General features: G+C 47.2%; 1 protein-coding gene and 1 pseudogene across 6 annotated transcripts in view; both read left to right on the top strand.

Moving 5' to 3' along the window:
- The window catches only part of PTPRA (protein tyrosine phosphatase receptor type A), a 176,351-nt gene extending 167,390 nt beyond the window's left edge, over window positions 1-8,961 (top strand). For all 6 annotated transcript variants that reach the window (XM_070381318.1, XM_070381316.1, XM_070381317.1 and 3 more), the window contains 4 exons: window positions 5,645-5,770; window positions 5,850-6,001; window positions 7,548-7,683; window positions 8,325-8,961. In XM_070381318.1, coding sequence (XP_070237419.1) covers window positions 5,645-5,770; window positions 5,850-6,001; window positions 7,548-7,683; window positions 8,325-8,399 — 489 coding nt within the window. In that variant the 3' untranslated portion in view covers window positions 8,400-8,961. The remainder of the gene's footprint in view (window positions 1-5,644; window positions 5,771-5,849; window positions 6,002-7,547; window positions 7,684-8,324) is intronic.
- Window positions 8,962-10,253: 1,292 nt separating this feature from the next.
- Window positions 10,254-16,660, top strand: GNRH2P (gonadotropin releasing hormone 2 pseudogene; annotated as a pseudogene).
- The last annotated feature ends 13 nt before the right edge of the window (window positions 16,661-16,673 follow it).

The raw sequence follows: 16,673 nt of genomic DNA, 5'->3' as shown, positions 1-16,673 counted from the left end.
CAGAAGAGGCCAGCAAGGGCCCTGGGGAGAAGGTCCTTCTAAGCCAGAGTGAAGAGTTTGAATTTTGTAAAGCAGTTTAAGAACCCTTGACAGTCTCAGATTTGTCAGTTTTTTAGAATCTCTCTGACTGCAGTTAGAAGGACACATTAGAAAAGAGCAAGCCAAAAGCAGAGAGGACGCTGCCACAGGGATGCTACTGGACTGAACTGGGCCTGGGGAGCGGGGATTTAAACACATTTTTTATGTTAATTGTTCCAAACCACATCATTCCCATTCTGTACTTGGACAGTTTGTTTATTTTAACCTTGATACAGGCTTTGTATCTGCTTACCTGATGTTCTGATTTGTCAAGATTTTCTTCAAATTTAATCATTTAAATTTGAAAGATTTCTCTTCCTGGATTTGTATCATGTACCTAATCAACAGACATACATAATAGATCTTTGATCTTCCTCTATCATTAATAACAATACTGATGAGGTGAGAAATTTGGGGGAAGTGTACACCTGTGTAATAAAGGCCAGTTGGGGGATGAGCTCCTTTATTGTCAGGAATGAGGTGCAGTATCCTGACTCTCTCTGATAAGCTGTGATGGAATATGCAAATAGGGACCTACATGCCACACTTCTGCCCCCTGGATCTGTGGCAGTCAGATGCAAAGAGTAGGCAGAAAATGCTGGAGTGACAAGCACATTCTCTGTCCACTGCCCCGTAATAAAAAGTGGCCCAGTGAATACCTCAGACTCTGTCTAGTCAGATTTTTCAGGCTTTTCCATCCTTGAAGCAGACCTAGTAAGAGTACAGGGCAGAGAGGCAGGAAACATTTCTTACAGGTAGAGGTGGGGAGAGAGGGGGCATGCACACACTGGTCTCAGGTGGTGCGGCCCATTCCCCCCTGCCTACTAGCGCTGTGCCTTGTGCTCTGTCTTAGGGCCAGTGAAACAGAAGCTTCTGAAATGGATCAGTACAGGTTATAGTAACATTCTTTACCAGCCTCATTGGCCTCTGAGAGAAAATTTTACTTTATGTTCCACCTCCCATTCGTCTTGTCAGGTGTAGCTCTCAAGAGATACTAACACAATAAGCCTAAATGAGACAGTGAAGAGTGTCTCCTTTAAGACCACTCCCCACCCCCAGTTTAAATTCCCAGAGAAAACATCTGATCCAAAAATGTAAATTCTGTATATATTAAAATTCCAAAGGAATTAAAACCAAAAATTCTCTTCTCCCTGTTTTATTTTTCTCCATCATTTTAACTATAATGGTCCACCAAGATGTTTGGTAAGGCCTGAATTCCCTCATCAGCTGCAGCTTGGACCATGATCAGAGCAGTCCTAGCAGTTTCTGCATGGGGTCAACTCAACCCAAGGACACATTCTACTTCTCCAGAGAGACAATAAAACACGATCGCATCAGACCCCAGCCCACAGAGTTCTGTATCCCCATCACTGTTGTCAGCCCTAGACCGTAGCAAGAGACTTAGTGCTATGTAGTGGAAGGAAGGTAAACAAAGACAGCAGGAGAAAAGACTGAAAAACTTCTCTGTTTCCACTTCTTTGGGGATTCCAATACCTAGAGTCCATAACCCAACAATGTAAATTTTAGATTACATAGTTTGCAAGTTTCCAAGCATTCATCTACTAGACTTGAACACCTACTCCTCATTTCTGATCTCTCATCCAGTGATGACTCCAACACCTGGCTTGCTGCCCCTTTTTTGGTTCCTGTTCCTGTTTCTGTTCTTGGAGGCCAATGTTTATATGTGGGTGATCCATCTACCTTTGTCTTTCAGCTTCTCAGCTTCCTCATCCTTCTAGGCTTGAGTCCTCTGGGAACTACTTCAGTCAAGGTCACCAGTGACTGCCATCTTGACAATCCAAAAGTTACTTCTCTTATCTTTCTGGTTCCTTTGTAGCAGTTCCTTTGTACGCCAACACACACTCCATCCTCAGAACACTTTTTTCCCTTGACTTCCATGATGTCACTCCTGTACTCACTGGCCTGGAAGCTCCTTTGCTATTCTTTTGTGACTTCCTCCTCCTCTGAATGACCTCTGATTATTGGAGTGTCCAACACTGAGGCCTTAACCCACTTTTGTTCCCTTTTGACACACTTCCTTGGGGATCTCATCCAGTTCTGTGGCTTTAAATACTATCTATATGCCAGGAACTCTCACATCTATGCCTCTAGCCCAATTACCCCCTCCCCCCCACCTTCCCAGTTGTTTGGATTCGATCCCTTGATTGGAAAGATCCCCTGGAGAAGGAAATGGCAACCCACTCTAGCACTCTTGCCTAGAAAAATCCTATGGACAGAGCAGCCTGGCAGGCTGTAGTCCATGGGGTTGCAAGAGTTGGACATGACTTAGCAAATAAACCACCAGCATTCCCAGCTGTTGACCACATAGCTATGTAATATCTTCTCATGGGTGTCTGTTAAAAATCCCAAACTTCATATGCCCCAAATAAAATTTGGTTTCCTCCTTTCCTTCACACTGGTTCATTCCATCCTTACCCATCTCAGTACACTGTACCACCTTTCACCCAGAAGTCTAGGAGTTACCTTTATTCCTCTCCTTTTCTTACTCTTCACAACCAGTCTGTCACTGAGTCTTGACATAGGCTGAGTATTATATTCACTTCTCTTCAGTGTAACTCCTGTCACCCCAATATAGACAATCATCTCTCTCCTCCATCACTTAAGTAGCCTGGCAGCCAGTCCGCCTACTCCCATTCCCATCCCCTTTTAGTCACTTTTCCACATGGAGGCCAGCATGTTTTTGAAAATATAAATCTAAATATATCATTCCTTGTTTAAAAATCCTCTTTGAGCTTCCTTATCTTGAGGGAAAATCTACCCATGCGTACAAAAGTTAGAAACTTTTCCTGAGGTATCCACTCCAAGACTTGAATTGGGTCCTTCTTCCTCTCTGTTTCCATTGCTTCTTTTAGGTCTTCTAGTTGCCATTTTCCCTCATCCCCTTTGGCCCTCACATGCAGAGTGGAGCTTGGGTTCTGAGATGAGTCTTAGCCTCTACTCCTTGAGAGCAGGGTCCCATATTTGTCAGCCTTGCATTCCCCAACTCAGCTCTCATGTCTCCATTCTCAGCAGGACACCAAGGCATGTTAGCCTTGGGAAACAGTGGGTACTGGCACTGCTGGCCCCTGCTCTGGATTCTCTTACAGCTGTTTTTGCCATACGTCTCCCCACACCCTTGAGCGGCACCATGGGAGTCAAGTCCCATTTAAGCCCCACCTGATTCTTCTGTTTCTGTTGTGGAGCCCACACAGAAGCTAAATTCAGTAAGCCTTCACCTGGCTGAGTAGGATAATTTCCTGCCATTGGTCCAACATCTAAAATCACCTTATGTGCCTTCTCTTTATCTTACATCATTCCTTAAATCCTATCCCCAGAAGTGTGCTTGTTTTTTCTCAGCACACGATACCTGCTTCCCCGGAGTAGCTGTGTCACCTTGACATTCACCCTACAATAGCACTAATCTGATTTTTCGAGCCTGCCACAGATAATCATGGCAGATTGTCCCCATTAGTCAGCCTGCTCTGGCTACATGCTTTCACTGTTGACCAACTCTTTGTCCATAGTTTGAAGAGGGAACTTTTTTTTTTTTTTGCCATGCCACAAAGCTAGCGGAATCTTAGTTCCCCAACCAGGGATCAAACCTGTGCCCCCTGCTGTGGGAGCATGGAATTCTATCTGCTGGACTACCAAGGAACTCCCTGAAGAGGGGACTCTTGATGGTTCAGTGGTACATCCCTGGGAGTCCTCCTTCCAGGCTGCCCCTTTTCTTCTCTGTTATGCCTCTTTGCCTAAACTAAGAAGATCTAAAATATCTGAAGGCTGTTAAGTATGGAACCTTAATAATTTCTTCTTGTCATAGTGTGATTCTGGCTCCTATAGTCTGTTGCTGTCAAGCCCTTTGTATCTTAGTATTTCTAATGGTTTTAAAGCCCAGTCTTTAGTTCTGACTGATAAACTGTATAAAGGTAGTGTTGGGAAGGAACTGTGATAGCAAAACTCATTCTGCCCATGAATCCCTGAAAACCAGCATAGTCTCATTTAAGGTGAGCCTTAATTAAGGGTTTTGGTTTTTCAAAAACTTAAATTAGGTTTGACTTTTCTAAAACTGTTCTGTTGAAGAGAGGGTCCAGAGCTCTGACTCTCAGGGTATCCCCAGGGCTCCTAGTCACATATTGAAAAGCACTGCTCTATGGCATTTCCTTGATCCACCACTTTAATAATCCTGTGTTTTAAAATGAGCTAAGGGTCATTTATAAAGGGGGTAATGAATGATCACACATATGAAAAGCAAGTCATTAAGGGACTTCCCTGGTGGTCCAGTGGCTAAGACTCTGAGCTCCCAGTGCAGGGGGCCTGGTCAGGGAACTGGATCCCATATGCTGCAAATAAATATCTCTTGTGCCGCAACTAAGACCCAGCGCAGCCAAATAAATATTTTTTAAAGTCATTAAATTGGACTTTTAATATTGATTTTATTTGGACTGAGAAACTATTGGTGATTTTTATTTTTGTATTTAATTTTCCCAGATCTTTCCTAGTGAACATAGAGCATAGAGTATATTTATGGCTGAGTATCTTTAAATTGTCAACAGGATCTAGGGTATCGCCTAAAATGCTCTAAAAAAAGGACAGCATAACTGTTATTTTGTTTATGTATTTATACCCTGGCTTGTTCTATAGACATTAAAAGTCATTTACCAGATACTTACTGCTTACATACTAAGTTACTTCAGTTATGTCCAACTCTTTTCGACTCTATGGTCTGTAGCCCCCTAGGCTCCTCTGTCCATAGGATTCTCCATGCAAGAATACTGGAGTGGGATGCTAGCCCTCCTCCAGGGCCTCTTCCCAACCCAGGGATCTAACCTGTGTCTCATATCTCCTGCATTGCAGGCGTGTTCTTTACCACTAGCGCCACCTGGGGCCCTGATACTTACTGAGAACCTACTAGATGCAGGCAGTGTGCAAGGTGCTGTAGAAGGAACTGAGCCAGGTGCAAGCAGAGACAACGCAGTAAACCAGCTTGTGCTAACAAGAACAGAAACACAAGAACTAGCGATTGTAAGGTGCCACTGCAGAGAGTTGAAGAGGAGAGGGATGAAAACACACTGTGGACCGGGCTCTGAAGCGCCATAGCTGGTGCTTTTTTCTGGGTTAGCAATCTGACGTGTATAAGCAACTACAAATGTGGCAGCACCTCAAGAGGGTCGGGGGGAGAAGAAATCGGAACAAAGACATTCACTCCTCCTCTCCCTCCACCCTGCCATTAAACATTAGATGCAGCTATGAGCTGATGGTCAGAAGTCTTCATAAATCCTGTCAGTGTTGCAAATTAGACTATAAATAAGTAACAGTAAAAGGTTAAGTGATTATCTCTTAAGTGATTGGTAGACTTAAGTTGTTAAATATGGATGTCCTGCTGAGGATCAGAAGTTAATTACAGTGATGGTAAGTAATAGAATGACCCTGAGTTTTTGATACCTTGGGGAAGAAGTGTGTTGGTGTAAGAAGGACTGTATTGAGAGGAGCAGTCTGCTCATAGAGCAGCCCTGCTTTTACCACATGTGGTATTCTCAGCCTCTCACCTCTCCCATTTGTCCCCCAGGAGAAATGTGCCCAGTACTGGCCCTCTGATGGACTGGTGTCATATGGAGACATCACAGTGGAGCTGAAGAAGGAGGAAGAATGTGAGAGCTATACCGTCAGAGACCTCCTGGTCACCAACACCAGGGTAAGATGCCTGGTGGGTGGGCTCCTCCCATAGGGAAAGCAGGGTTGCACCTACCTCTCTGATCCTCCTTCCTCCCAAGGAGAACAAGAGCCGGCAGATCCGGCAGTTCCACTTCCATGGCTGGCCTGAAGTGGGCATCCCCAGTGATGGAAAGGGCATGATCAGCATCATTGCAGCCGTGCAGAAGCAGCAGCAACAGTCAGGGAACCACCCCATCACCGTGCACTGCAGGTACGCCCACCCCAGCCCTCAGGGAGAAGAGAGAAAAAGACACAAAAGGCAGGCAGAGGGGCGAGATGGGAGCCTCTATCAGACTCTGATGAAAGCCAGGCAAGAGTGGGATGTTGGTGAGACATGGCAATCAAGTTTGATGACTAGGACAGGCCCAGATGATAAGAGAAGATCTTGGAGTTTGAACTCGACACTTCCAGTGCTAGGGAACAACAGTCTCTAAGTTAAGATGCTGGGCAGGAAATAGTGCTGGGGAAGGGGAACAAAGGGGAGACCGACAGTAGGGAAGACCAGCTGCGCAACATGGGAAGGCCTGCCTCCTTAAGAAACATAGGAAAAGAGAAAAGGGCAACGATTTAGAGAACAGTTTGAAGAAAAATGAATAAGACATAGTTGTGAAAAAGAGGGGTGTCCTAGCCTGGCTCTAGTTATGCTGATGTCACTGACAGAAGAAAGATAGTATGAGAACTCATGGGGGAGGGAGTGGATTTAGTTTGGGGCACATTGTTTGAGACTGCATTTTAGAAATAAAATTTTACCATGTGTTTGTATTGCTTTTATAATTGGGAGAAGGGAATCTCTCTTAAAGGGGAAGAAAGTATATATTTAAAATTTCTGCAAATTTGTTCTGAAGATAAAATAATGAGCAAAGGAACTTCTAGAAATGACCCAGTAAATGTTCTTCAGATGGCCACAATGAAATTGTAATTACGAGAATTGAAGCACTATTTATAATAGTAAAAGATGGTAGGGACTTCCCTGTTAGTCCAGTTGTTAAGACTCCATGCTTCAACGCAGGGGACACATGTTCATTCCCTTGTCAGGGAACTAAGATCCCACATGCCACACTGCACAGCCAAAAAAAAAAATTTTTTTAAAGATGGTAAATAATCTGAACATATTAATAAGGGACTGGTTCCATAAGCTCTGTTACATCTTATACTACAGAGCTTCAGAAAATTAATTAGAATCTGTTTATGTACTGGTTTGGAATAGTCCTCTAGATTTATTGTTTAGTGAGGAAAGCAGTGGGAGACAGAAAAAATATGTGTGGTATATGCATAAATTATCTTTGGAAGGACACACAAGGACTTGATGACATTGGTTGTTTCCCAGGAGGAAACTGAAAGGATGGAGAAATGGCGTAGGAAGGAGACTTTATATGTTTTGAACCTTTTGAAATTTGAGCTGTGCTAATTTATTACACATACAAAAATAAATCATTCAAAAAAACATTTATAAGAAGAAAAAGTGGCAAAGTATATCAGCTGATACCATTTGACAGTAAACATGAAAAGATGCTAATTTTTTTTTTTTAAAGATGCTAATTCTTATTAGCAATATGAGAAATGGAGATGAAAACATGGCTTTTAGCCCATTGGATTGACAAATTAAAAGGATTCCTTGACTTCGAAAAACACTTCCTTGCCCACACTTTTCAGTGTCCCATGCTCCTCTCTCCCTTGGTCACCCTCTCTTGGCTAACCCCAGATTCTCTAGCTACCTTGCACCACGCAGGTGTGATGAGTGTATCTCTTTGTTACAGTGCGGGGGCAGGACGGACAGGGACCTTCTGTGCCCTGAGCACAGTCCTGGAACGGGTGAAAGCAGAGGGGATTTTGGATGTCTTCCAGACCGTCAAGAGCCTGCGACTGCAGAGGCCACACATGGTCCAGACACTGGTATGCTACCCTGCCTATTTATCCATGCCACCACACACCATCCACAGCTCCTCTCTGCCAGAGCCAGCTCAGGGGGAGGCTGTTCTGAGGGGCCTATCTGGTAGAGAGAAGGCTGTGTAACCACAGACTCATTCTTCCTCAAGGTGCCTCAGAAAAACAGAATAAGCTTTGGGAGGCAGGAGAGCATTGGGGGCATAGCCTAGCCCCATACCAGTAAGAGATGCTGGTGGCCTCAGTGCAGACTAGAAGGGGTGCCTGTCAGGGCTCTTCACTTCTCCACAGGTCTGAGGTGGGGAGAACTCAGGACTACCTCCTTTCCTCAGCTCCCTTTCAGCAGTTCTCTTGACAGTCTAGATGACCAGTAAGCACTGAGTATGTGCTCGGATGTGAACTCACGTCTGACCTCTGAAGGGCTAGGACCACCATCTGCACCTCCAGTCTCTGCTTTCTGGAGAAGGTGGCTTCACTCAGCCCAGAAAAGAATGCTGTCAGAATTCTGCAGGCAGGCAGATCAGGGTTCAGGTGGAAATGCAAAAGTGCTTATTAATTTTCCATTTTTTAAAGAACGGATTTGTCAGGAGCTGCAGATATATTGCTCTCTTCAGTAACCCTGGCCTTTTCCCCCAACTTTCACTCTGCAGGAACAGTATGAGTTCTGCTACAAGGTGGTGCAGGAATATATTGACGCGTTCTCAGATTATGCCAACTTCAAGTGAGAGGCAATGAGGCCCCGTGGACAGGAGAATTGCCTTTAATATTTTGTAATATTCTGTTTTGTTAATATACCCTAAATTGTGTATATATCTTACAACTGTTTTAGAAATTGGTACATAGGCTTCTATTACCTATTAGGTGGAGATTTTATATGTAAATGTGTTAGCACTGATAGTCCTTTTTCCAATGTTTTATTGGGGAATTAAATAGTGTGATGTTTGGATTGATATCATGAAATCCTCTGCCTGGAAATTGGGCTTGATTGTTCTTTGGTTTATATCAATACATGTTTTCCTAAAGAAGAAACACAAAACTCATTCCAGGTAGCTAGGCATTAACTAAGAAAAAAAAGCACAAAGTTATTAGAGCTCTTGAGGAAATCGGTTGTCCCAGTGCCCCCAGTCAGACCACTGTCCCCTCCTGCTCTGTAAATAATCTCTCCCCTCTCTACCCTTGACCCCTTCTCATACCGCCCATATCCCACCATGGGGAGTAAAGGGACCAGAGTGGTATCTCTGGCACCACACTAGGGATTATCAGGTAATAAAAGCTTTGACTCCCTGAGGAATGTCTCTGCCTTTGTGTGGGCCGGGGCAGTCACACCAGGGCTGGGTTCTCCTGCGCCACTCCTAGCCCACTGTTACCCATCTGTCTTAGCTGGCTGCAGAGAGGGCACAGTCTGCCTTTTTTCCAATATACACAGTCCCTCTATCTCTTAGGTAGCTGCCACACCCTTCTTTCACTCCCAGAATATCTTTGGTGCAGTCGTCCTAGCCAGCCTCACTCCCTAGGGAAGATAGCCTGAGTCCTCGCTCTTTCCCTGAGTGCAGGGGCGTGGAGGAAAGGGGTGGCTTGGCTTTGGGCTCTGGATCAGTTTGACCTCTCTAGTCCTTGGTACTCTGCTGCAGAACTATCTGGATCATGTCACTTTGTCCAGAGTAAGTATTTATATCCTCATTTATTGTGTTAAACAACTTCCATTTCCTTACATATCTGTCCTCATTTCCAGAACTCTTGCATAGAAGTGCCTCAGATCCAGAGGTCACGTTGGTGAAAGTCTAGATCCCAGTTTGAGTTTGAGCATAACCTGTCAGAGTGTGTTAAATAAAATGGATGCATAAAAAGGAGGAAAAGATCAGCAGAGCAGCTGATCAGAGGGCCTCAGATTCCAGGCACACGTTGAACATCCATTTTGTTTATTTCTCATGTAACAGTCTGCCCAGTCTAGAGACCCAGTATCCTCATCTCATGGTCCCAGAGACCCTTAGGCCGTTGTTCTCATCCTGATAGTTGAGGTTACTGTTTTTTCCCATGGAGAAGCAAAAAGAGCGTGGGTAAGCAATTTCATTTTTAAGGACATGAAATAAAAATTGCACTTTCCACTTCCACTCATACCCTATTGGCTAAACCCTAGTTGTAAGCCCACACTTGAGCTACAAAGGGCACTGGGAAATGTGGTCTTTAGTTGAGGGCAGAGCTGGGAGGGCATGTCTGTAGTCTCTTTTCTTTATGATCAGCCCCTCACAGGAACAGGAGAAGAAACCAGTTGCCATGACTGTAAGTGCAGGGCTGACAAAGCCTTGCAGCCCTCAGGGCATTTCTTGAGGAACCAGGGGCACCTTGGGGGCTGTCAGAAGTGAAAGGTAGCACTCCAGCCTGGCCCATGGAGGAATGCTCAGAGATCAGTGGTGCCATGCTTCTGGGAGTAGGTAGCACTTAAACTGGACCTGAGAGATGCTAGAAGCTCAGATGAGTGAAAAGGAAAGGTCAGCGGAGCAGCTGATTAGAGGGCCTCAGATTCCAGGGAAACAAAGATGCACTAAAGATGGGACCCAAGTTCCCCCCACATATTCAGGATGTCTGCAGGGAGCAGGGGCCGCCACAAGAGATCACCTTCTGAAAGCTTGCATGAGGTAAGTCGTATAAGTCGGTACATGTACTCTGGGCTTCCTATAGGAAGCAAGGAACTGTAAGGGATGATAAACTCGAAAGTCAATAGGTTTATAAGAAGTGGGAATAAATTAAGCAAAGACAAAAATCTCAAGAATTTCTGTTGAGGGGTGCCATGCTTGGGAAGGAAATCCGTCTCTTTGTGTACTACCTGTTGGTGCCTCTGTGTGATCATGTCCAAGCCCATGGAAGAGGGCAAGCCTTGGGGTCAGCAAGCCATACAGTGAACATATCCCCAGGTTGCTAAACAGACATCTTCAAGTGGGAGTTATCCAAGCCCTTTGTTCCCCTTCTCCCTCATCGCTCCTTATCCACCTCTCTTTTCCTGCTATTCAGGGCTCACCTGGCATCAAGAGACATAAACCCGACAGGCTCAGAGGGAAGTGTATTGAGGCTCACGTGGCACAAATATGTGGGAAGGGCAGGGGAGCCCACTTCACCCAGTGCCTACCCCTCAGCCTGTCACCTGTGACCATGCGCAGCACACTCCCCAAACCTGTGGGACCTGCTACACTCACAGAGACTTCACTTCATCAGATAGTCTCTGTGTTGGGTTTTCCTTCATCCTCTACCCCCACCCTCAGTTCACTCCCACACATTCTTTTTTTACCCCTTCATCCTCAGTGCTGAGCCCCAAGGATCCAGTCTTCCTGTGCACTAGCTCCCCCCTTGATGTAGTGACTGCCTTCCTCCACAGCCCCTTCCTCAGAGGTCAGGCATTACTGCAGTCTGTATTGTGGACCCTGAGCCTTTCTCCAGTCCTGAGCTTCCAGTCCACACACCCTGCTTCCTGCTGTGACTCCACAGGTTAGCCCAGAGGCAGCAGATCAGGCTTCCCACACTCAGGGGTTTGCCCAGTCACAATAGCCCACTGCCCTTTGTGCAGCCTCCAGCATCCTCTGCCCCCACCCATCCCAGTTCTACTGGGCACCAAAGCTACAGACCTCCCCACTACACACACACACTCACACTCTCCCCCCAATAGTTCTTGTGTTCCATTTTGTTCCTTACTGGGCACCAAAACTACAGACCTCCCTGCTACATACACACACACTCCCACAATAGTTCACACACGGCACCAAACCCAGACCTCCCCCTACACACACACACACACACACACACACTCCCCCAATAGTGCCTATGTTGGCTTTTCTCCATTTTGTTCCTTACCGTGGAGCATCCACTGCAGCCCTGTTGCCAAGACTCTAGCTAATGCTCTATCCTTCACCCAGGCCATCTGCTGAGGGGGAGGGGAGAAGGTGCCCCAGGGAGGGTGCCACTCTGCTGCTGCAGCACCTGAGCATTCAACTCAAAATTGCTTTTCCAGCTGACTACAGCAGCCCCCAGACTGGAATGATGTGGCCTCAGGGCTGAGTAGGAGTTAAGAGTTCAGTGGTGAACAAATGACTTTCTGTGTCCTGTTGAGAGGGATACAAGGATGAATTCTATTCCAGAATTTATAATCTGGAAGCAGACAGCAAATATTCCTAAAAGGCTGAGTATGTGGCCAGAGAGAAAGGGACCAGAGCTTCATGTTTGGATTTTTCAGGCACGATAACACTCAAATTACAGAAAAAATAAAGGCATTCCATTCTTCTTTTAAAATGAACACCAGGGCCTTTGAACAAAACATTTTGTAAACCCATACCAGAATTAAGCTAGTTTACTGAACTTAGTCATTTGCACTAAACCCACAAAGCAAATGTTTCCATTTGGTAATGCCAAAGAAAGGCAATGCCAAAGATGGTTCGAACAACATACAATTGCACTCATCTCACACACTAGCACGGAGAAGGCAATGGCAACCCACTCCAGTACTCTTGCCTGGAGAATCCCATGGACAGAGGAGCCTGGTAGGCTACAGTCCATGGGGTCACTAAGAGTCAGACACGACTGAGCGACTTCACTTTCACTTTTCACTTTCATGTAATGGAGGAGGAAATGGCAACCCACTCCCGTATTCTTGCCTGGAGAATCCCAGGGACAGAGGAGCCTGTTGGGCTGCTGTCTGTGGAGTCACACAGAGTCAGACACGACTGACGTGACTTAGCAGCAGCAGCAGCACACACTAGCAAAGTAATGCTCAAAATTCTCCAAGCTAGGCCTCAACAGTACGTGAACCTAGAACTTCAGATGTTCAAGCTGGATTTAGAAAAGGCAGAGGAACTAGAGATCCAATTGCCAACATCCATTGGATCATAGAAAAAGCAAGAGTTCCAGAAAAACATCTGCTTTATTGACTATGCCAAAGCCTTTGACTGTGGATCCCAACAAACTGGAAAATTCTTCAAGAGACGGGAATACCAGACTACCTTACCTGCCTCCTGAGAAATCTGTATGCAGGTCAAGAAGCAACAGTTAGAACTGGACATGGAACAATGGACTGGTTCCAAATTGGGAAAGGAGTATGTCAAGGCTGTATACTGTCACCCTGCTTATTTAACTTACATGCAGAGTACATCATGGGAAATGCCAGGCTGGATGAAGCACAAGCTGGAATCAAGATTGCTGGAAGAAATATCAATAATCTCAGATATGCAGATGACACCACCCTTATGGCAGAAAGAAAAAGGAACTAAAGAACCTCTTGATGAAAAAAAAAAAAAAGAACCTCTTGATGAAAGTGAAAGAGAAGACTGAAAACGCTGGTTTAAAACAACGTTCAAAAAACTTAAGATCATGGCATCTGGTCACTTCATGGCAAATAGAAGGGGAAACAATGGAAACAGTGACAGACTTCATTTTCTTGGGCTCCAGAATCACTTCAGATGGTCACTGAAGCCATGAAGTTAAAAGACGCTTGCTCCTTGGAGGAAAAGCTATGACAAACCTAGACAACATATTAAAAAGTAGAGACATTACTTTGCCGACAAAGGTCCGTGTAGTTAAAGCTATGGTTTTTCCAGTAGTCACGTATGGATATGAGAGTTGGACCATAAAGCTGAGCACCGAAGAATTGAGGGTTTTGAACTGTGGTGCTGGAGAAAAGACTTGAGAGTCCCTTGGACTGCAAGGAGATCAAACCAGTCAATCCTAAAGGAAATTAGTCCTGAATATTCATTGAAAGGAGTAATGCTGAAGCTGAAGCTCCAATACTTGGGCCACCTGATGTGAAGAGCTGATTCACTGGAAAAGACCCTGATGCTGGGAAAGATTGAAGGCGGGAGGAGAAGGGGACAACAGAGAATGAGATGGTTGGATGGCATCACCGACTCAATGGATATGAGTTTGAGCAGGCTCTGGAAGTTGGTGATGGACAGGGAAGCCTCATGGGGTCACAAAGAGTCGGACAGGCTGAGCGACTGAACTGAACAAAGCAAATGTTATCCTAAAAGTTTCTTGGTTAACCAATACATAAAGGGAAAAAGTCTGTTTCCCAAACAGTTTAACTTATTATACAGTCCAAATACTCATTTCTGGTAAGTCAGTTCGGAAATTGACCCATGCCCTCCTGCCTGGGCAGCAGAAGTCTAGGTACTCATGATGTCATCTCCCCCATCTTTGCCACAGGATTTAATGCACCTGCTCTCCTGATGACTGGCCACTGTGAATGCATAGCCTGACCCTACCCTTGCACTTGGTGTTCAAATTGCTGTCCAAAGAGAGAGAGGCTATAACCCCATAAACCGGCCTCTGCCCCTCAGAGGCTGGTGGCTGGTGGCAGAAAGCTGAGCTGATGCAGACTAAGGCGGAAGCCTGTTTCTAGCATTCCAGGGCAGCTGTGCCCAATTCCATGAAATGGTCCTGGGTTGAGCACAGGATGAGGAGTGGTTGGAACCTTGAGAGGCAGAATTATTCCTACCACTTGCAGATAGACCCACAAAGGCCGCACTGCCCCTTTAACTGGGCTTGCTTGGAGGAGGGGCCATCTTGGAGGAGAGGGGATAGCTATGCCCCGCCCAAAGCTCCTTTCACTGGAGTGACCCGGCCCTGGTGTCCAGGTGTGAGGAGGATTATCCCACTCAACCCATTTTACAGGTGAGCAAACAAGCCCTCAGGAAGGGTGGTCATAGATCTCCTCAGACTTACTAACAAGCTGCTGGGCCCCTCCCTCTTCGGCCCCCAACCTTTCTACCAGGGAAAGCCCTGAGCTAGGTGGGATTCAGGGAGACCCCAGGAGTTGCCTCTCTTAGGGCCACCATTTGGTGTGTCAGAGAGGGCTGTGAAAGGTCTCTAGATCTAAGGGCAGGAGCTTGAGAAAGCAGCCAGGGAAGTGGATCGATGAGACCTCACGGACACAGGCCAGGCTGAAGAAAGAGTCCAATGATTTCAGATCCCTGGGAAGATGGGAGGAGGAGGCATCTGATGACCCCGGGGCCAGCAGCTGAACATACACCAGGAAGGGAAGAGGATTGGTGGCAAGCTGTCCCCCACCAAGACGTCATTGGAGCCTGTGGGCCCAGAGCAGGGGGTAGAACCACCTGCTCAATAAATCTTGGGGCTGCCTGGCTGGGTTCTGCTGCTGCCTGGAAGAGCCACCTGCAAGGAGCCACTTGGCCCACAGCCCTCCCCAGTGAGTGAAGAGCCACCCTCCCCCAGGCTGAGGCTTGTCCAGATGCAGCTCTCTTCTAGGTGCATGGCACGCTGCTCCTCTTCCCCCTCCCAAGCCCCTCTACCCCAGCCCATGCCCAGAAAAGCCCCCTTCATCTCTTGCCAGCAACACTATGCCTGTGCCCACTGCCTCTGGCGTGGCAGGGACAAAGGGTAGAAGCCCTTGGCCCTGTATCCACACACCCATTTCACATCCCCAATTGCCATGGAAGGAAGAGAAAGCAACTCACAAGGAAAAGGGTCTCCCAACATGGGGGGCAGGAGGGGGTGGGGGGCCCAAGTGCCTCCACACTGCTGCCTGTCTCTTGGACATCTCCTCTACACCCTCTCTAACTTCACTTCTAGGATCCCTGAGGAAAGAAAGGGTAGGCCTGCCATACTGGGGAGGGCCCTCAGCTGGCAAAGTCGGGAGACTGCCCCAGGGGCTCTGGGAGGTGGCTCGTTGCCAGGAGCCCTCAGAGTCCAGACCCCTGTAGTCCTGGGATAAGAAGTAATAACAGGATGAGAGAAGAACATTAGGAGACAATAAATCTGCCCTAGAAGTGCCAGTTGTCCAAGGGGACCCTGGAGGAAGAGAAAGGCGGTCTGTCTGGGAGTGCCAGACTCCAGTGCTGTCCACTGTCTACGGGAGCAGCCCTGCTATGGGCCACCTCTGGGCTAGGCCTCCTGCTGCTGCTGCTGCTGCTGACCACCTACCCTGGACCCTCAAAGGCTCAACACCGGTCCCACGGCTGGTACCCTGGAGGAAAACGAGCCTCCAGCTTACCCCGGGACCCTCAGCATCCTCCTAGGCCCCCAGGTAGGTGAAGAATCTCCCCAGCCTAAGTGGAAAGAAGAAGGTGCTGGCTGGGGTTCTTTCCCCTACGTCAAGCTTTGAGTGGGGGTGGGGGAAGGCAGGCTACAGCCTCAGTTCCCTTCTAAGAAAAGGTTCTGGGAACTGCAGCTCAAAGCCCAGGCCAAATTGCCCATACCCTCCCAAGTGATGCTCTGGCTTGGCCTGAGGACAGTGTGCCCTGGAAGAGCAGGACCATGACCCGGTGGCTCCTCCGTGGGAAGCAGCACCTGGTGCAGACACTGCTGATAAGTAAAGTGGAAGGCCCCCACCCTTGGCCACTACAGGGCCAGCTAAGAACTGAGGGGGTCGGGGGATGATACACCACTGAGATGCCTCCTGGTATAGCTAGCTGTGGGCGCCGTTATCTGATACTCCAGAATTCTCGACAATTTGATATACTAACAATTTATGATGATATGACAGTAACAATTTATGACAATTTATGATGAGATGCCCCCTGTGTCCCTGCTGTTGGGCTTCCCTGATAGCTCAGTAGGTAAAGAATCTGTACGCCCAATGAGCTAGAAAACCCGCACGCTGAAACCTCTAAGAGGCAAGAGGCAACGACAGGACGTGGGAGTCGCAAAACGCGGTTGGCCGCTCCTGCGCAAGAAGCCAAGCTGGGAGAGGAGAAAGAGGGAATAGAAACAGGAGGGGCGGAGAAGAGGGGGCGGGTAAAGCCACAGTTCGGCGGTCAGGTGACCAGAACGTCCACTGGAATGACCGCCCCCTTCTGCAGACTGGACCCCGAGGGCCACGCCCCGCCACCCTCCAATAAAGGTGTGAGACCCCTAAAGTTCTTGCATCGAGTTCTCTTTTTCTCTCCTCTCTCACCCCTGCTGACATTTCTCTCTTGGTCTCCTCTCTCCCTCATCCCTACTGCCTGCATGGGAGCTGGAGGGATGCGGGTCACGGACACGCGGGCGGGAGCCGACCCTGC

The sequence above is a fragment of the Bos mutus genome, chromosome 13 (assembly GCF_027580195.1).
Source record: "Bos mutus isolate GX-2022 chromosome 13, NWIPB_WYAK_1.1, whole genome shotgun sequence".
NCBI classification, from domain to species: Eukaryota; Metazoa; Chordata; class Mammalia; order Artiodactyla; family Bovidae; genus Bos; species Bos mutus.
This window is presented reverse-complemented; position numbering and strand designations above follow the sequence as displayed.